This window comes from Notamacropus eugenii, chromosome 1 (assembly GCF_028372415.1).
Source record: "Notamacropus eugenii isolate mMacEug1 chromosome 1, mMacEug1.pri_v2, whole genome shotgun sequence".
Lineage (NCBI taxonomy): Eukaryota > Metazoa > Chordata > Mammalia > Diprotodontia > Macropodidae > Notamacropus > Notamacropus eugenii.
Genome location: NC_092872.1, coordinates 211,141,794 through 211,162,484, shown reverse-complemented (window position 1 = coordinate 211,162,484; position 20,691 = coordinate 211,141,794). Strand labels below are relative to the sequence as shown.

Genomic DNA, 20,691 nt, shown 5'->3' with positions numbered 1-20,691 from the left:
ACACAGGAAAGTGAACCCAGAATAAAAGTGATGGCCTAGAAGTCTACTGAGGGGCACAGTGGAATATTGCATCCTTACATCCTTCAGTCAAATGTCTGATGGCAAAAATGCCTACTATGCATTATCACTTGTGAAATCCTGCTTGTTCCCTACTAGTACTCGCAAAGAGGCCTTCATTGTGTGAATTGAAGAATCTCAATACTAACTGTTACCCTTGTGAGAGCTACCTCTATAATCTCTAACATCTTGCTTCCCTTTCTACTAACTGCCACTATCCCAATTCAGGTTTCATTACCTCTTGAATGGACTCTTATAACAGCTTCTTAACTACTGTCCTCGCTTTCAAAGTAACTATTCTCCCCTCTCTAATTTATGTTTCCCATGGCTGTCAAAGAAATCTTCCTACAGCAAAAGCCTGATCACATCATTCCAACCTCTAAAAACCTCCAACACACTCCTATTGCTTAGTAAATGGAATATAGGTGCCTCAGTGTGGCATTCAATGGCCTCAAGTACGCCTCTCCAGCTTTATTACATACTTTTCCTATTCACACACAACCAACTCCTCCTTAATCTTTTCCTGCTCTTTCCTTTGGTGCCCACATACACTATCCACCATGTTTGAAATGATGGCCTCCACCATCTTGACCTGCTGAAATCTTTCAAGTTCTACTTCTGATGTTTCTCATCTCTGAGAAGTTACTTCCATCCTATCAAGATAGGTGATCTCACCCATCTTAAGCCTCAAATACCACTGTTTGGACCCTTTCTGTATTTTATTGTTGTAATTGTCTTTATGAATGAATGAATGTGAATGAATGAAAAAGCATTTATTAAAGCAGAAGAGCCAGGCACAGCAACTGACACAAAAATATGCTTGGTCCTTGGAGATATTTTTAAAATTCTACCCCTTCTAGTGTTAAATGCTTACTATATCCTAAGTACTTAGATGCTTAGCCATATTTAAATAGAAAAATCAAGACAGTCCCTGCTCTCAAGGAGCTCACACTAACTGGAGAATAGAGTACAATTTAAATAAACAAATAAATAAAACACTGAATTTGGAGTCAAGAGAATCTGACTTCTCCTGCCATGATCATTTATGATCTGGAGCTTTCCATTTAAGTTGTCTCACCTAAAAAATAAGAATGGTGCTACAGGACATTTAAACCTAACTCTTACCCACCTCTACCCCATCCCCCTTCCCAACTAAATTGCAAATTTTCTGAGGGGACAGACTGCATCCTGCTTCATCTTTGCATCCCCATTGCCTAGGATAGCATTTAGCATATAGTGAATGCTTAATGTCCTTTGAATTTAGTTGAACAAACACAATATTACTGATATCGCACATGCTGGTCTATGTGGGAGCATGTAATACAAACCAGGAGTGATATTGAGCTCATTTCCCACAGCTAGACTCCATACTTTCCCACGAACACTAGGGGGCAGTCCTTGCCACCACAATTCTCGAACTCTTCTTGTACCACGCCTTGAAATAAGGGAGAAAAAAAAAAGAGAATGTTATTTAATAGTGAAACTAATAGTTACAGCATGACTTATCTAGCCTGCAACTTTTGGGAAGAATGCAATGCATTCTTTCTTTAGATTTCAAGTTATTAAAGGAAAAAACCCCACAAAAGTATAGCATTTCAAAGGGAAGGAGTGATTATTTTTGAAAATTGAGAATTATAATTCTATAATTCTGCTGGATTCAAACTAGACCTAAAGTCAAATGACAGATGAGAAATAACAAAAAAACTGGAAAGAAGATGCATAAAATACATAATTTCCAGAAATTTCTTCTTACTTACATTCCTTCCCAATTTGGTAGTATCTCATTGACCCATATCACCATCGCACTTGCAATATTTTCTTCTTGTTTAAAGCGTTCTTTCATTATTTGTTTTCTTTTATGTGCTTCTTTAATTTCTTCATTGAACATTAAAGAATAATAAAAATAATAATAATAAAAATTAAAGAATTTAAACAAACCATTCTAAAACTCTCAAAGTTTAAAATAAAAGCTATTTCCAACTAAGTCTATAAAGCTGCAGTTTTTTAAAGTTTTCTGTTTACAATAGAGAGAAAAAAATTCAACTTTCATAATACTTAAAGGCATTTCATAACTAGCAGCAGAAGGGATCTAAGAAAACATCTTGTCCAATCTTTTAGTTTTAAAAGGAACTGAAGCTCAATGATATTAAGTGATGAAATCCAAGCTCACACAATTAAGTTAACAGCAGAGTTGGGATTAGAACAGGGGTTTCCTGACTCCTAAGTCTAATGTTTTTTCAACTGTGTTATATACTGTTCTCTTCTTTCCTGACCTCAAAAAAACAATCAAGACATCTATAAATTTGTTTATCAAAGGATCAAAAGCACCAGGAATAATTTTTACAGTATAGCTTTCTAATTCTTTATTGTAAAGGATGGCTCACTGGGAGGGATGAAAAGGGAGAGATAAAGGGGAAAATGTAGCCCACAAAACCAAAAGATATCAAAAAAGATCTATTAAAAATAAACTTCCTTCAGAACCGATAGATACCCTTTTTTCACACTGGTCTACAACTTCTTCCTAGAATTACATGGGGTTCAGTAAGTCAATGACATAAAAACCATCATGCAACTAAACTGGTATGCTTATCATTTTTTTTAAAGATTTCTTTTTGCTCATACAAAACATGTAAACAAGTTCAAAACTGATAACACACTGTGTGTTTGAAACACACATATCATCAGAACAATATTTTTTAAGTCTCCAGATACCCACCACTTTGTGACCTATAAAGTACTTCTTGCTGTCGTTGTTATTGTTGTACTAGATAAAAGTGAGTAAGATTATTACAACAGTAATGAGGAAGCAAAGCATAACAGATAACCAACCGGTCTTGAAGAAAAGGGCCCTAGATTCAAATCTTGCCCATGACACATTCAAGTGGGGGTGATCCTGGGCAATCTGCTTAAAAATCACAGTGCTCCAGGCAAAAATTTATAAATGAGCTAATTATCTTCTATTGGTGGAAGAAATTTGCACTCCAGGATTTCTATATGTGAATAAATCACAGGTAGAGAAAAAATCCATTGCAATAAGTTATTCCTATACTCTCAATGTTTTCTCTTCATTCAAAACAAAACACTACAGCAAGGGTTACGAGGATCTTCTACTCATTGATGACTACTTGAAACAGTATAAATAAAAAAGTAGCTATAAATTTAATGGTGTTATTTCATTAGCAATATCCACCTAGGAATTCAATATTGCAAATACTGCACAGAAAAATGAATTTAAGTAATGAGGAGTAATTATTAACTTCACATTACCCCAGCACAGTTTTTCTCCACATTTCCTACCAGCTTCACTGCTTTTGGACTTCTGTGGCCCTCTCCATCACGCTTTCCTTCCCTAGGAAACTCATTACTGGGAAATCCCATTATCCTGCAAGATTGGATCTGCCTGGTCCTCACATCTCATCAGTCCCTTCTGCCCTTCTGATTGGAACGCAGGGCCATGGCCTCCAGGCCCTCTGTTTAAAGAGGGGGCTCAGAACTGGTCTCCATATTTCTCACCAGCTACACTGCTTCTGGACTTCTTTGGCCCTCTCCATCATACCCCATCATCAGGTATCTTCTTCCCCCAGCCTACCTCTTCACCTTCCTTTATTAAGTATTCTTTTCCCAACAGACATAAGCCACTTGGGGATAGGACTATATTTGTTTATATGTGTGTGTGTATGTATATGTGTGTATGTATGTATACATATACGTATGCATGCATCCTCAATGCTTAACACATTACTTGGCACATGTCATATTTACTGGCTGAAAAGTGATAATTATTTTAAGATAAAAACAATTTATTATGTATACAGGGGGAAAGCCTTACTTTCACAAGTTTCATAAAAGCCAAGAGTAGGTGTTTCTAGGATAATTAATTTCTGCTATTGCTATAGCAAAAGGAAACTGAAAGGAACAATGAGCTAGGAATCAGAAAGCTAGCAATCTAGTTGCAGCTATTCCAGTTATTATCTGTGAGATCTTGGAAAAGTCACAACCACCCTGAATCTAAGTTTTCACATATGTAAAATGGGGATAATAACAATGCCTCCTTTACCTCCTTCACACCATTGCTGTGAGAATAAAATATATTAAGAGGCAATCTATAAACTGTAAAATGATATATAAATATGGAGTATTGTGAAAATATCTTCTATATTAGCACATTTACAATGCACAGGACAGTGTAACATAATTTTTGCAAACATCTTTATTTTATATGAATTGCAAAGGATGAGATAGGTAGGGGTTATGCTCTCAAATAAGAAGTACCTATTCCAAGAACAACATGGATGTAAAACATATCTCCCCTAGCAATTTTTAAATTTATGTGAGGAGTCATATAAAGAACAGGTAGTACCTTGCATTAACTGACATTTAGTAAGTAATATTGTTTGTATAAGAAACAGTATTATTAAACAGTATTATTACTTATTATCAGTATCACACCTTAGAAAAAGAGGTTGTAATAAAAAGTAACAGATTCAACAACGGGAATTCTGGAGACAAGAAAATATTTTTCTGAAAACTTCAAAGACAGTTAAGCAATTTTAGCTCAACCATTTCCAAATACAATCATATTCCCACTTAGAAAGTTCTTCCTAAACCATTCAATACTTAAATTAAAGTAATTCAATTTAAAAATGTCAAAAAGATAAAACTACAGCAAAGATGAAAATCATTAAGAAAGTTTATAAATGAAGATAACATTAACAGTAATATCAGCTACTATTTGTTTTAATAAAAATAAAACAAGTACCTTTGTGAAAACAGGAAGTTAATCTGTTCCTCAATTTTTCCTGATAAATCTAGCATACCTGAAAATCAGATATGATCACAGAAGGGTACTGTGTTCTTCACCAAGCTTTTTAATAGTTAGCACAGCATTTCCTCGATTGAAGCTAAACTAAAGTTAAACTATTTTAAGGTTCCAATCAAATAAAAAGCACAGCTACTGGGCTTTCAGATAAAGAATCATTCAAATTTTAATGAATTTTTGGTGGAAATCTTATTCGTTTCCACAGATTTAAACAAATCAATGAATCAACTATACTACTGATTTAACTTCTGATAATTTCATACCTCGTTTTTTAGCCTCAGCCACCATTTCATCATATTCTTGTCTATGACGTAAAGCTTCTTCAACTGATTTGGCAGGAAGATTTCTGAGAAATAAAATGCTAGGATCAGTCAATTTTTTTTTTAAAGACTTTCTTTTGATCTGTTCTTCTTTCTCTTTTTTAAGGCAGAGATTATGGAAAGGCCATTGTATATGTTTCACCTCTTAGTCACAATTCACTCTGATTCAAAAGCTGACCATGTAAATTTCGTCTGCATTACAAATGAGCCACTTCTAATCCATATAGACTAGCTTTTGCTTTATTGACTCAATGAGAGGCAGCATGATGTTTTTGGAAAGAACATTGCATTCGGAGTCCTTACACTTACAATGAATATTCATATTAACCAGAATAATTAAATTTATCAAAATAAATATCCAACTTTTTACATCTTTAAAAAACTTTCAATAATATGTCTTTTTAATGCCATCACTTATTCTACACAATTTGGCACTATGATCACAAACTCTGATATTTATTCTTTAATTCATCATGAAATTATCCTTTTATCACACGGATTATTAAACATATATTTTTTCCAAGTCTAGCCTTGATTTAAAACCCCTAAGTCATAAAGGAGGCTTAAATCAAGAGACTCCTCAGTCTAATCTCCATGTCTTGGATTAATACCTGGACCTCCTGCGGTATGGGGAATGGTGTCATGCATGCTGCAGTATTCCATCTCCATTTGGGAACAGATATAATTCTGGGGCACCTCTTCTCAACATTATCAATATATTTGTCAAAGATCATCCTCCCATCAATGAAGTTAAGACTTCTAAGACCACAGCAGTTCCCTAAAACACTTTTAAGTATTTATATTTACAGGCTTATGAAGATGCTCAGATCTTACAAGCTCACCTAATTTCTTACAATGGTTGTGAGCTTCAAATAAATGAGGCTTAGCTATCAAAATTACTTTTTTTCCCCACTCTTCAGTCATCTTTTTACAAACTTCTGTCTTGCCCTTGATAAGTGGTTCTCCTACAGTTATTAAACTGTGTTTTTAGGAGCTACAATTTTTATACTTTTCCTTGAAAAAAAATAGTCATTCTTAAAAGACGGAGAATTAAAATTAACAAAATAGAGCACTAAATCCAGTACTTAACCAGAGAGAACTAAACATGGGGACAATGACTTGTTCTGGTTTCATCTGGTCCAGGTATTCCAAAAGATTCCCAAAAGATATCTCAAATGATTCTCTTGTCAGTATAAACAAATAGACATGACTATTACTGTCACAAACTGAAAACATACTGAAATTATTGACTGCCCCCAGGTAATTCACACACCACTCTACTCATATCACAGACTTAACTTCTAGGAGTCAAAACCAATCTGTAAAAAGGCACAGCAACATTTCTACTTTTCTATAACAATTGTATATACATATATATTATTTATATAACATTTCACAGAGTTGTCATGAAAATCAAATGAGACAATACACACAAATCACTTTTAATTATAAACTGCTCCATAACTATGAGCTATCATTATTATTATTACACTTCAAAAGAGTGATGGGGAAGAAGCTTTCTTTAGCTGACTTCTATCAGGTCTCTTTTTAAATAAATCACAAAATAAAGTCACATCAAATATTACGTCAGAACTGAAAGGAACCTTAAATATCATCTGCTACAACAACTCATTTTACAGAGAAAGAAACTGAGACCAGATGGGATAAAATAGTCAAATTTCCCTTACATTCCTAAACACACAGAGAGAAAATTCATTTTTGGTTACTTTAACATTAGTTTTGAATTTTCCATAGATTACCTCTAACTACAGTATCTTCTGTGTTTTGTGCAGAGTTCAATTGTTCTAGTACATAAAGGATACTAATGTTTTATACAGTTAGCAGTCGAAAAAAGTAGCAATGGCCAGTGTTATGTTCACTGTATAACTTCATTATAGAGTCTATCCAGGAAAACCAGAAAATCTGACAATTTCATGGCAAAAACAATACAATCTAAACCGTTTTGTGTTGACATGAAAAAAAGAAGAGAAATCATGAAAAGTACACAAACAAAAATAGCTTCCCTTCTTTTTCCAACCCCACCCTCATCTCGACCTATCTCATTTCCTTGAAAAAGAAAACTCTGCTGAGTATAATGTCATATTTGACTATTCTACAACAAACTCTGAAACTATCTGGTATACTCTGACAAATTCCAAGTAAGACCAGAAAATAGTTTTATTATTTAGATTTATTATCTAACATTAATAACCAAGACAACCAGGTAGAAAAGTATGATTCTCTGAGCTCTTCAGGGAAACTATTCATCCATGGAATTTCCTAAATTCCTACCTAAAACTGCCTTGCCTTAAGTACCTTCTGACCAACTGACTCCTAAACCTATCTTGTTCAGTGTTCCTTAAAACCTGACAAACCTCTCCTATCTGATGACCTACTCCAACAGACTGGATTTTGCCCTGCTGTTTAGCTCTACAAACACTAACTGTACACATTAATAAGAATCTATCCCACTTAGGCCTACAATACCTCTTGCCTGAACATTTCCTCAACTCCTAGAAGATGTATTTAATATATCTTCTAGAATGGTAAAAAATATGGATTATATGGAATATAGTCAGTGATTAAAGAAGAAGGTGAGTGACAGAGTCAGATACATCCTTAAAGCTGTGGGGAAGAGACATGAATAGACCGCTAAGAAATCTATAACAATGGTACAGACAAGAGGTGGCAAGGGCCTAGGTATGAGTAGAGAGTTGTTGCAGAGGCAGAAACAACAAGATCTGGCAACTGACTGAACATGTAGGGAAAAGGAAAGTGAAGAATGAGAATAATGCTGATGTTACAAATTTGGGAGACCAGAAATATGGAAGAAGTTTGGAAGAGGGGTAGGTTTAGGGTATAAAATAATGAGTTCCATTTTGGTCCCAGTAAGCTTAGGATGTCTCTGTGTCATTTAGTCTGGAATGTACAACAGTGAGCTGGTAAGGCAGGAACAAGGCTCACAGGACGAAGGGTGCAAGACAGATCAATGACTCAAACTTTGCTGTCAATTTCTTCTCAGCTGGGCAGTTCATTGGATTTCTCCCCCTCACTCCGGCCCCTCCCTCATGTACCAAGTGACTAGCCCATGTCTTTTTTTTCTCTTTTGTTTCTTGGATGACGTCTTTTATACCAGTGCTTCTTAAACAGTGGATCCCAACGCCATATTGGGTTGCATAACTGAATGAGGGAGTCACGAAAAATTTGGCAACAGTAAATGGTTTCTGAATGCACAACGACCAAAAATTAATTCAAAATCAAATTTGTAATGAATCAGAGGTGTTTCTGGCAGCATCTACTTGTGTTGCACTGTGTGACTTCACTGAACGTTGGTTCTGAACATACAACACTCACACTCTGCACAATACATGCTGTCATGCCACACAATGCCAATGAATACTGCCAGAAACACTTCATCCCAGATTTGAAACTATTGTATATTATGAATGGCAGTGTTTTTACTGAACATACTAAGTTTTCTGCTCTTACAGAGACATAATAGCTTAATTATGGAAAACAAAGACTTTTAATATTTTCTTACTGTCATTCTTCAGCATGTAAACATCAAATTATTATATCTTTGGATTTTGTGTTAGAATTTTGATTTTAAAAATTGCTGTTGTCTCTTTTACAGAAAAATAAGTGTTTAATTGTAGCAAGACAAAAGCTGTTTAATAATATTTCTCTACCTGTATGTATATGTGTATGTGCGTATGTATATTAAAGTGTGAACACCAATTTTTTAAATTAAGCATAAGCAAATGTAATTTCATAAACTAAAGCTAATATTTGATTATTAGCAACATTTATGTTTTAAAACAAAAATATTTTTCAGCTATGGATAAATGACTAAATTTAGACAAAAGAGGTAAAAATACTGATGACGATGCATCAGAGTCTTTGCTATGAGGCTGTAGTACACCTAAATTGCCAAGAAAAAGAAAATATATTGAATCATGCAGCTCTCAAAGTTTAAACAGATTAGTGAAAGTTTAAACAGATTATTGAAATTGAAAGAAGTTGTTATATTTTTGACTGAGTAGGGCAAAGTTTAAACAGATTATTGAACTTGAAAGATGAAATTATATTTTGACTGAGTAGAAATCTGATTTTGTTAATTTTTTTCATAATGACTTACAGCTTTCAAACTTATTTGTCAGATATTTTCAAAAAACTCAATGATTTAAATGTCACTTCAAAGAAAAAATTATAACATTTATGTTAAAAGATAAAATTGAAAGTTTTACTAAAAAATGTTGAGACATGGAAGAACAAGGTGGGAAATGATTCTTTAGAAATGTTTACAGCTTACAGATGGTTTCATAACAGAAAGTAACCTTCCCAAAGATTTAATTGTAAGAGTTATAATTAATCATCTGAAGTGCCTGGAGATACAGTTTCAGAAATACTTCCCTTCAAATTTTGACTCTAAAAAACTAAATTGGGATCATAACCCATAATCAGTTGAAATTAAAAACATCAGTCATTTGCAATTAAAAGTTCAAGAAGAATTTGACAAGTTATCAAGCAACATAGGTTTAAAACTTGAGTTTACTAAAAAAAAAAAAAATCATTAAAAAATTTTAGCTTGGGATTAGAACAGAATTTTCAACAATTTCTGAAATGGCCCTAAACATACTTCTGCCATTTTCTACTACATACTTGTGTGAAGCAATGTTCTCAGCACTGACAATCTAAAAAATTATTAAATATTAAATATTAATTAACTCTGAAAAAGTTGAAGATTCTCTGCATCCTGCAGTATCAAATATTCTGCCAAGATTTAATTCTTTATGTAAAAAAAAGCACATCCATCTCATTAGTATGCAAATTTGCTTTATCTTTAATAGATGATAAAATTATATGTATATCAAAGAACTGCTTTAAAATAAATGTATGATTTATTATCAGTAAATGTTTCATTTGTACACCTATTTTATGTACCTGTATATCTGGATAACATATACCTATATATCCATACAAACTTCTCAGGCAAAAAAGGGTCGTCAGTGAAAAAAGTTTAAGAAGCCCTGATTTATACCACCTATCCTTGAAAACTGCTGGTTTGTGATGTGCTGCAGCCTGCTCATCCCGACCAGGCCAACTGGAGGAAGTTCATTTTCATTTATTTGTAAAGAATACTGCTCAATGATTTGTACCCATACACCTATAGCAGAAGAATACTGGCATTAAAAAAATGAGTCTTTCTTACATGAACTGATGGAAAGTGAAGTCAGCAGAACCAAGAGAACATTGTATGCAGTAACATCAATATTATATGGGTGAAGAAATGTGAATGACTTGGCTATTCTCAGCAATACAATGATACAAGACAATCCCAAAGAACTCATGATGCAATATGCTATCTGCCTCCAGAGAAAGAATTGATATTATCTAAACAGGGACTGAAGTATATTATTTTTCACTTTTTTCATTCCTACTTTTTTGTTCAAGTCTTCTTGTACCAAATACAGAAATGTTTTATATGACGGCAAATGTATAACCTAATATCAGATTGTTTCCCATCTCAGGGAAGCGAAAGGGGAGGGAGGGAGGGATAGAATTTGGAACTCAAAACTTTAAAACAAAACAAAAAAATGTTAAAATTGTTTTAATATGTAATTAGGGAAAAATAAAATATTATTTAAAAATAAAATAAACAATATCAGTCTTTTTTTTAGCAGATCATTAAAAATACTCCAAATTCCCAGAAAAATATAAGATTCCACTGTGCTTTTAATAGTTTTGACTTCAAAAATGACTGGATTCAGTAAAACAAAACACTACCCCCCTAACAGGTTTTCTATAACAAAGTACCTCCTCTGCATGTTAAAATTATAAAGGAATCCTTTAACTCAATGATGTATTAGGAAAGGAATAAAATAGGAGTTACATGCTCACCAAGGGTGTTCACCCCTGTCATGGAAGTGGTCTAATATAAAGAATCCATAGGAAAGATGTCAAAGTCCTCCAGATGTTGGAACTTAGGGATGACGTTGTGCCTACTGCATCAAATCCTAGAATGCCTGTCCTTGCCCATAAGGAACAACATGACCTAATAGGGGAAGACATAGAAAGATGCTGGGGGGAGGAGAGAAGTCCAGGAGGCATGATGATATCCAGGAGTGCAACTGGGTGGGAAATGAAGAGATGGTTCCCCTAAGCATCCCACTTAAATGGAGAATATGAGGGAGCTCTCTGATGTCCATCTGGCAAGACCGAAACTTCAACCTTTTTTGTATTTATCTGAAGCACAGTGAATTTTGACCCGGTCTCCCACTGTGGGAGTAAGAATCTGTTTCTCAGATGGGCTTCTTGTAAACAACAGGTTATAGGGTTCACTTTCTCTTCTGCCATTTTCTTTCATTTTATGGTATTGTTTAGTCAATTTGCATTTAAAATTATGAGAGGAAGGTTTGGGTTTTCTTCATTTGGTTTCTTTAGCATTCTTTTTGGATATGTTTTTATTCTCTTCCTCTTTTAAATGGATTCAATGCCACTGCAATTAGTTTTGCTTAAACTACTCTGACGTATTTCTGTTTTCACAGGCTCTATTCCTACTGTGTCCTGCTCTCCCATGCCTCTCTTTTTACCCTTCTCTTTACCCTATAAGTTAAGAGATTAGAGGCAGGCAGGTGGTACAATGAATAGAGCACCAAGCCTGAATTCAGAAGACCCAATTCAAATCCAGCTCTGTGACCCTAGTGGATCTAATCACCTGTCTGCCTCAGTTTCCTCATTTGTAAAATAATAATTAATAATAATAGTAATAGAATCTAGCTCCCAGGGTTGTCGTAGCATAAAAACATGCTAATATTTACAAAGTGCTTTGCAAACCCTAACATGCTATATAAATACTATCTATTATTAGTAGTATAGTAGTTCAAAATTTCTCCATCTTATCTCCTCTGATTTCTTATGTTGGTTAGTTCTTTTTATTGTGCCTTTTTCTAAGAAGCAGTGCTTTGTTTCATTCTCTTCTTTATTTTCCCTTCTAGTCTATTTTGAAATTATATTCTTTGTGGGCAAGGCCCCACTCCTTTTTAACAGAATCAGAGAACTGTGTGACTCAATCCACAAGGGAAGAAACACCAAACAGAAGCAGTATACCTGGCACCAATTCCCCTCTCCCCTACATTATGCCATGCAATTCTGTTCTCCTTACTACAGCCAGGACGCTTTACTCAGGGCTCCACATCCACCACAACTCCCCTTCTAGATACTCACTGTCCCCAGGAGCTTACATGACCCTTTTCCTAGGCCAGGATTTTTATCCATGGAAGCACCACACTCTCTCAGAGGTAGCTTTCCAATGCATTATCTCCCCCACTGAAGTCCCCAAACTCCTACACACCTTTTTCCTGACTAGAGGGTTTTTCCATAGGACCTCTATCCTTGCTTAGGCTGAGACTACCTCTTTCAACTCTCCTTGACTTCATTACTCCTTTCTGCTTCCTCTCCTGAATTCTCCTGAAGCCCCTCTTCTTGATTCAAGGCTAAACCAATCATCTCTTCACTGTTTGCCAATGAATGACCTCCCCTCACCCCATTCATGTACTCTCCCACTGTGCAGATCATGAATTATAAGAGAAATGCAACTTAAAACAACCCTGAAGTCTGACCTTACACTGAGCAAACTGGCAAAGATGACAAAAAGTAAGAACAGTCAGTGTTGGAGGAGTTGTGGAAAGAGGGGAACACTATGAATTTACAACCATTATGGGAAAGTAAAGTAAAATTAGAATTATATGAAGAAAGTAACTAAAATGCCCATACCCTCTGACCCAGAGCTTCCACAGCCTGGCGCACAACCCAAGGAGGTCAAAAAGAGAAAGTTCAATGTACATCAAAATATTTTTTTTTGTAGTAGCAAATAATTGGAAATAAAAGAGATACCTATCAACTAGGAAATAGCTAAACAAGGTGTAGGTGTGTAGGTGTGTGTGTGTGTGTGTGTGTGTGTGTGTATGTTACAGATATATCTGAATATCTGAATATTAGTGCATTATAAAAATGATGTAATAGCTATATTACTGTGTTATAAGAAATAATCAATGAGATGAATAAAGAAAAACATAGGAGAACATATATGAACTGATATAAAGTGATATAAAGCAGAACCAGGAAAAACAATATACAAAATAATAAAAATGGAAGTGAAAATAAAACAAAAGAAACTGAATGATCCAAAATTAGAATAATCAACTTGGCCCCAAAGAAGAGATATGAGATGACATGTTATTCCACTTCTCTGAAGTAGGAGACTCTAAGGACAGAATACCATATATAAAATGTAAGACTTTTTGATATGTTTGTTAGCTTTTGCTAAAATAATTTTCCTTTTTTATTCTTTGTTATAAGGAATATCTCTTGTGCAGTGGGGGGAGAATACAAGTGATATAAATACAGAAGATATAAATAAAAAATTTACTTTTTAAATAGAGCTAAAGAAAAGAAAGACCACCTGACAAAGAAGACAGAAAGCCAACCTCAAAACTAGAAAACCTGAGTTCAAGTTCTGTCTCTGGCTTTTGTGATCCTAGATAAATCATTTAACCCCTCTATGCTCCAGACTATTCCTTAGGATTATAAATTGCAGAGAAGTGCTATATTTCACGGCATAATCATCACACATTTTATGCCAATTTTTTGCCAAAAAATAAAACTGGAGGTGTGATCATTATGTAAATTTTTTTTAATCTGTGCTGGTATTACTTAAAAATCACTTATTACTAAACTGTTTTTGGTGCAAGATTAAAATGCACGGAATACTCATGAATATACATAAAACTAAATACTGACAATGCATGTGTGCTAAGAGTTCTAGGCTCGCAATGCACTAGAGATAAATGTACATCCACATGCCACTGGTGAATACATTGCTGCTCTGTTCACCTTTTAAGCAGCATGACAAACAGAATTATACCATGTGATAATTATGCAATGAAAGGTTATAAAGTAATTCTTGGATTGAATAAAACAAAACAAAACAGGATGCAATGATTATGTGGGGGTGATGACTGTGGTGAAATATAGTAATTTTAATGCAGCATTGTCGAGCTCACACCAGCATCAAGAGAATCTACTTATGGCTTCTGAATCAACAAGGTATTTTTTTTCTTATTGGGACATCTTTCTGGAATGATTTTTTTCAAAAGCAAGTTTCCAAGGAACATCAAATACCTTTAATGTAATAAAACAGATAAATCATTCGAAAATTAAAAGTATCAATAATACTACTATCATTAAAACACTTACGAAGGTCGGTCCTCAAGAATGAGAGCAGTGGTTGAAAGTGGTTCAAATTCAAAATTCTTACGTCTTGTGGACGGAAGTGGAGGTTTACATGTCCTCCCAGTTCGTGCTTCATATTCCTAAAGTTAAAAATAATGTACATTATTCAAAGATCTTACATTTTAAACTTTTATTTAATTGTTCTTATTTAATTATTGAGGATAATATGTTGCAGCAAGGAAATATGTATATATGTTAAATTGCAACTTTCAGAAAAACAAGAAAAAAGATTAAAAAACTAGAAAGAATTTTTAAACCACAAGACAAATTATGTAACCTGTTATGTAATGTATCAAAATTCAGAAATCTGACAGAATGTCTAGGAATTCAATCCAAAAGTCACAAAAAAATCCAGAAAAAAATAATGAAATAACCAAAAACTTTGCACTTTAGACTAAATATCAAAGACATGGTAATTCAACTCCTTATTTAGATATTCTATTGCATACAGGTTGTTAGAAATAAACATACACACCATTTAAATACTGATAATACACTTTTAAAAAAATATATAAAGAGGTTAAGTGATAATTTATATTACTGGGTATTAAAAAAAAAGTTTTAAACTGCTGAATTGCATTGGCCTATCCAGTAGAATTAATCAGATTTTCAGATGGTAGGAAAAAAAAAATTGAAAACTGAACTAACTCATGTAATAATATCAAGGTTATCTGATAACCCTGGTCTCAAACCTATGGGAATGAGATTCTTTCATTCAACTCCCTCATTTTGTAGGTGAGGAAATTATGGAGAAGTGAAGAAATCTGCCCCTAAAGTTTAGAAGGCCAGAGTTCTTCAGTTCATGGCTGAGTGTGGTTTGTACTCTACACCATACTATCTCCCTAGGTTTCATAGACCAAAGAGGGCATGTGTCACTCTCAAAAATGTAAAGAAATCTGTAACGAACATTTTGAACATTTGCTTCTCTTAGTTGCTTAAAAGATTCTGACATATAGTGCACTAAGGTTTGCAAAGCATGATATACATTATTTCCTTTGAGTCTCACAGCAACACTGATAGATACTACAAGTACTCCTATTTCTATTTTTCAGAGTGGGAAATTGAACTACTAAGCTTTGAAGGTGACATGGATCCAAGTGTTTCCAGCTCCAAGTCTGGAATTCTTTCCACTATTTCACAGAACTCTTGTTCCTAAAATGCATTTACATTTTATTGGAATACCCTGTACCATCATTAAGCATTGTACACAACACTAAATATGGCTCAAGCAAAGTACAATACAAACGTCTACTCAGATCAATAAGTTTGAATACACAATATATGATATGTTATACAACAATATTGCTAGGTATTATTACCCACAATTTAAAAGACACACACTTTGTGATAAATGAGCTGACAATCCAGCTGGACAAACAAAAATGAACATATGTAAAACACCTGCAAATACAAGAAAATATAGACTCACATGAGACCAGCGTAGACTTAAAAGAAACCAATATGGGTTAGAGTATTTGGAGGAGACTTTATGGAAGAAGTGGGACCTAAAAGATGAAGAAATGAAAAAGAGAAAGGACCTTCCAGGAAGGCAGTCTCACCAAAGAGGTACTGGCAGAAGTGATCAAGATATACATGGAAGAGAAGTACCTGAGGCCAAATATAAATGATGACATTATTTCTTTAAAATACTGATGCAGCACACTAGCATCTAGTATGGAACAATGTCAGGCTCTGAATTCAATCCAACAAAAAATTAAACAAGAAGAAAATATGAAGAACACACAGTGCCTGCCCACAAGGAACTTGTAGTCTGTAAGGGAAGATATGAAACACAAAGAAATAATTTTATTATTAAATGGAACAGATAACTGAATGCAAAACCAATATAAATTACAGTAAAAAAAAAAAAAAGAAAAGAAAAGAAAAGATTTCTGAGTGGGAAAGAGGGTAAGAAACAGTTCCCAAATCAGAAAAGTCTATGAGGGTGAGAACTCAGTCTTTACTAAACCTACCCCAGTTTTGAGCATATTATTTTGTAAAGACTAGACACTTAAATGTTTGATGAAGTGAAGAGTTAGAAGCAATGGCATTCCAGTTGATTCTTGAAGTATTTTAATAAATGGTGATAGAGAAGAAGGCTATTCTAGGAGCATGATGTCCTTTTTGATAAAGTACATGATAGGGAAGTATAAAATAAGGATAAAGGAGGAGAATAGTGGCAGACTATTGAGGGCTTTGAACACCAGGCTGAGGAGAGGCTTTATTTTGTAGATAATGGCAGGCAAGGAAGAGCACAGAGTGACCTGATAAGATCTGTGCATTATTAAAATTAATTTGGTAAGGAATAGAGAGAGAGAAGGTGGAAGAAACTATTGAGGAAACTAGTCTCCTAAAAACTGCAAGTTATCATATAGATGGTGGTTGTGACTCCATCTGGGATTTTCTTGGCAGAGATACTGGAATAGTTTACAATTTCCTTCTCCAGGTCATTTTACAGATGAGGAAACTGAGGCAAACAGGGCTAAGGTATTTATTTGCCCAGGGTCACAGAGATAATAAGTGTTTGAAACCAGATCTGAACTCAGGAAGATGAGTTATCTTAACTCCAGGCCCAGCACTCTACTCACTTTGGCAGCTGGCTGCCCAATATGACCAGGTGGTAATTTTATCTTCCAATATACATTCATTATCAGGCACAAGAGGAGATTAATATTAAATGATTCCCATCACTTATTTATTTCATTCATTTGCACAAGGTGCTCTTTAGTTCAGATGAACAGAAACACCAACTTGTCCATCCTCATCAGACTTATAGTATTTTGGGGTAGTTCTGTCTGTGAAAGAAGGCAACTGAGGTATGACTAAAATGATTTTCCAACTAGTAATCACTATGAAGAATGCTGGGCATTAATTAGATACTAATAATCAAGAAACAATCATTAAGCAATTACTATAATCCAAGTAAGTACATTGAGACCTATTTAGGCATAGAGTAGTTTGTGATAAAGCTGGAAAGACAGGGTCAGATCTAGAAGGGCCTTAAACGACAAACAGAGGAATTTATATTCAATCCCAAGGGACAGGGAGCCACTAGACCAGAGTACATAGTGAAAGAGAGTAATATGGTCCCTCACTTTAGGAAAATCACTGTGGTGGTTGTATGGAGGATGGATAGGAATGGGCAGACACTTATGAGGGAGGCATCCCAGTTAGGAGGCTACTGCATTTGTACTGATGGAAGGTTAAGTAGGGCCTGAAACCGGATCATGAATATACAGACCTGGGAATGTTTTCAAGAGATGTTGTGGCAGGAAAAAAAAAAAGGAAGTATTTGGATATAAGGAGTGAAAGAGTGAGGTATCTAGGAAGGCCCCAAGACTGTGAATTTGGATGGCTGAAGAAACGGTAGGGAACTTCACAAGTTAAATGGCTTAAACAAAGTTACACAGAAAGCAACAGAGCAAGACCTTCTGACAAAATAAAATTACCACAACACCGTGTGTCTTCTACTTTCAATCACACCTACTATATTCAGTTTTGGTCACCACACTTTGATAGGGATTTGGGGGAGCTGTCCATATCTCAAAAGAGAACAACGAAGATGATTAAAATAACAGAAAATAGTGTACATGAAACAGGTTTCAAGACACCAGATTCGTTTCACCATCATAGACGGTAAAGAATAAACTGATAATCTTAGGGTATATCACAGGCTTTAAGAAAAATATTAGTTAACTGTTCTTCAATTTGACAGGAAATCTAATGGGCTCAAAATTTAAGTAAGATAGACTGTGGTTGAGCAAAAAAGAGAACTTCTGAAAAACTGGGGTAATTATATATTGAATTGGCTACTGAGAAAGGCCAAGGGGACTAACCCTTACAGAGTTCTTTAAGAAAATTTACAAATATTTTAAACAGTTTCAAGCAATTATGAGCTAACTATCTCTGTAGCACTAATTGTCATAGAAGGGCTAAGTACTACTGTGAATGTAACTGACTGACCAGAAAACAGGAAAGAAGGGGGGGAGGGGAGAGGAGAGAATAGAAATATACATCAGAGAAAGAAGTTGGAAGTTGTAGATTATTACTAACAAATACCTCAGCTGCTCCTCAATAGCAACAGTGACATTGGGATTAGTTCTTCTTTATTCTACGATCCAATAACGAATATTTATTTAGTACTTTGTTATGTTGGCAAGCCCTTGACTTTTCTAAATCCTTCATTGATCGATTGACTATTGATTTATTTCAAAATAATCAGACTATCTCAGTATAAAATTACAAAAAAAAAAAGAGAAATATACTTTTCATATACAATTCTTGGGTTTTGGATAATTTCAAGCCACACATTCTTTAATATGAACTTCTGAGTACTGATCTTCAATCCTTCAGGAAGATAGAAACTGCAGGAATTCTAATAATAAGTTAGCAAAATGGTTATCTAAGTTTGAGGACTTCCAAATGAATACACAGTATGTTCCTAGATAAAATAATAATAATAGTAATGTGGAAGTTTTCTCAAAAGAATGGGAAAATACTGAGGGTCTCCCAGACCTCTATGAATTAGTGAATACTGAACTCTTACTTGTTTTAAGAGCTTCACTGTACGAGGGAGAATAGAGTAGTGGGAAGATTAAATTGATTCTGTATCATTTTTTATTGATCCTATTTACAATTAATTTTAACTTTGACCTGTAACTGCTTACATCATTATTCTTTGTCTCTGAACTTAGAAATTAGGCTGGCTTGAAATGTTTTGAGAGTTTTGAATCAGTTTTGAAATCCAGTTCTCCTGCTAATCACAATTGAATTCTTGCCTCAAGGAAATCTGTTATCCTTGAGGGATGTGGGTGGACACCACGGAGTCTGGTCTAATATATATATATATATATATATATACCACCAACCTATTCTTCACAGATGTCTGGTCCCCTACCTCTGATCTTGCAGGTAGACTCAAACAACAAATATTTCTTAGGCATAAGAAGGAAAAAGAGGGTTGTTGCAACCAATTATATTGTCCCCCATGTCTCAGCTCTGTAACCAATCACTGATTTCACTACTCATGATGTCAAGTTCTTGGAATGTTAGATTAATATTCTTTTAAAAGTTCTAGGGGGCGGAGCCAAGATGACGGAGTAGAAACACACAAATACGCTAGCTCCGAACCCACAGCCCATGAAATATCTGTAGAAAAGAGCTGCCAATAAATTCGGGAGTAGGAGAAGCCACAAAACAGCGGAGCAGATGGTGATTTCTGTTCCAGAGAGCCTGAAAACCTCTCGCAAAAGGTTCTTCGCGCTGCAGACGCAGAGCTGAGCCCAGCCCTGCCTTGACCGACCAGCGCCGAGAGGAGCAGATCCGAGCAGGCTTCAGGGACAGAATCTCCAGCAGCCGCGCGGGTCCCTCCACCCACGGGTGACAAGGTTCGGTGAGAGGCTCTCTTGGGCGGGTCGAGAGGGGAGTGGGGAGCCCCCATAACTCAGGCCCCCTCGGGAGGCACCAATGGAGGTGGGAGCAGACCAGGGCTCCCCAAGCAGGCAGGAGCCCAGATCCATTGGGCTCCTGCATAAACCCCCTGAGGAAACTGAGCCCATGAGGCGGCCCTGCCCCCACCCAGGCAGCTGAACTTGATCTCACACTGAATAGCAGCCCTGCCCCCACCCCAAGCCCTGAGGCTGGGAAGCAGCATTTGAATCTCAGGCCCCAAGGGCTGGCTGGGAGGATCTGGAGGCAAGGTGGGTGTGAGGAGAATATTCAGAGGTCAATTCACTGGCTGGGAAAATGCCCAGAAAAGGGAAAAAAACCAAGACTATAGAGGGTTACTTTCTTGGTGAACAGGTTTCTCCTCCCCTCCTTTCTGATGAGGAAGAGCAGTGCTCACCATCAGGGAAAGACACGGAAGTCAGTGCTTCTGCATCCCAGCCCATTCAATGGGCTCAGACCATGAAAAAGCTCAAAAAGGGCTCAGAAAATTTTGAAAATTATGTCAGAGGACTGGAGGGAAAACTGGGAAGAGCAATCAAAGACATGCAAGCAAAGTATGAACAGCAGGTCAGCACCCTGCTAAAGGAGACCCAAAAAAATGCTGAAGAAAATAACACCCTGAAAAATAGGCTAACTCAATTGGCAAAAGAGGTTCAAAAAGCCAATGAGGAGAAGAATGCTTTCAAAAGCAGAATTAGCCAAATGGAAAAGGAGATTCAAAAGCTCACTGAAGAAAATAGTTCTTTCAAAATT

At 35.5% G+C, this 20,691-nt stretch overlaps 1 protein-coding gene across 1 annotated transcript in view; it reads right to left on the bottom strand.

The window, feature by feature from the left end:
- The window catches only part of TBC1D12 (TBC1 domain family member 12), a 136,081-nt gene that overhangs the window by 38,356 nt on the left and 77,034 nt on the right, over positions 1-20,691 (bottom strand). The window contains exons 3-6 of the mRNA XM_072625695.1: positions 14,455-14,570; positions 5,140-5,222; positions 1,815-1,932; positions 1,386-1,492 (exon numbers count right to left, since the gene is read on the bottom strand). Of these exons, the coding sequence (XP_072481796.1) occupies positions 1,386-1,492; positions 1,815-1,932; positions 5,140-5,222; positions 14,455-14,570 (424 nt within the window). The remainder of the gene's footprint in view (positions 1-1,385; positions 1,493-1,814; positions 1,933-5,139; positions 5,223-14,454; positions 14,571-20,691) is intronic.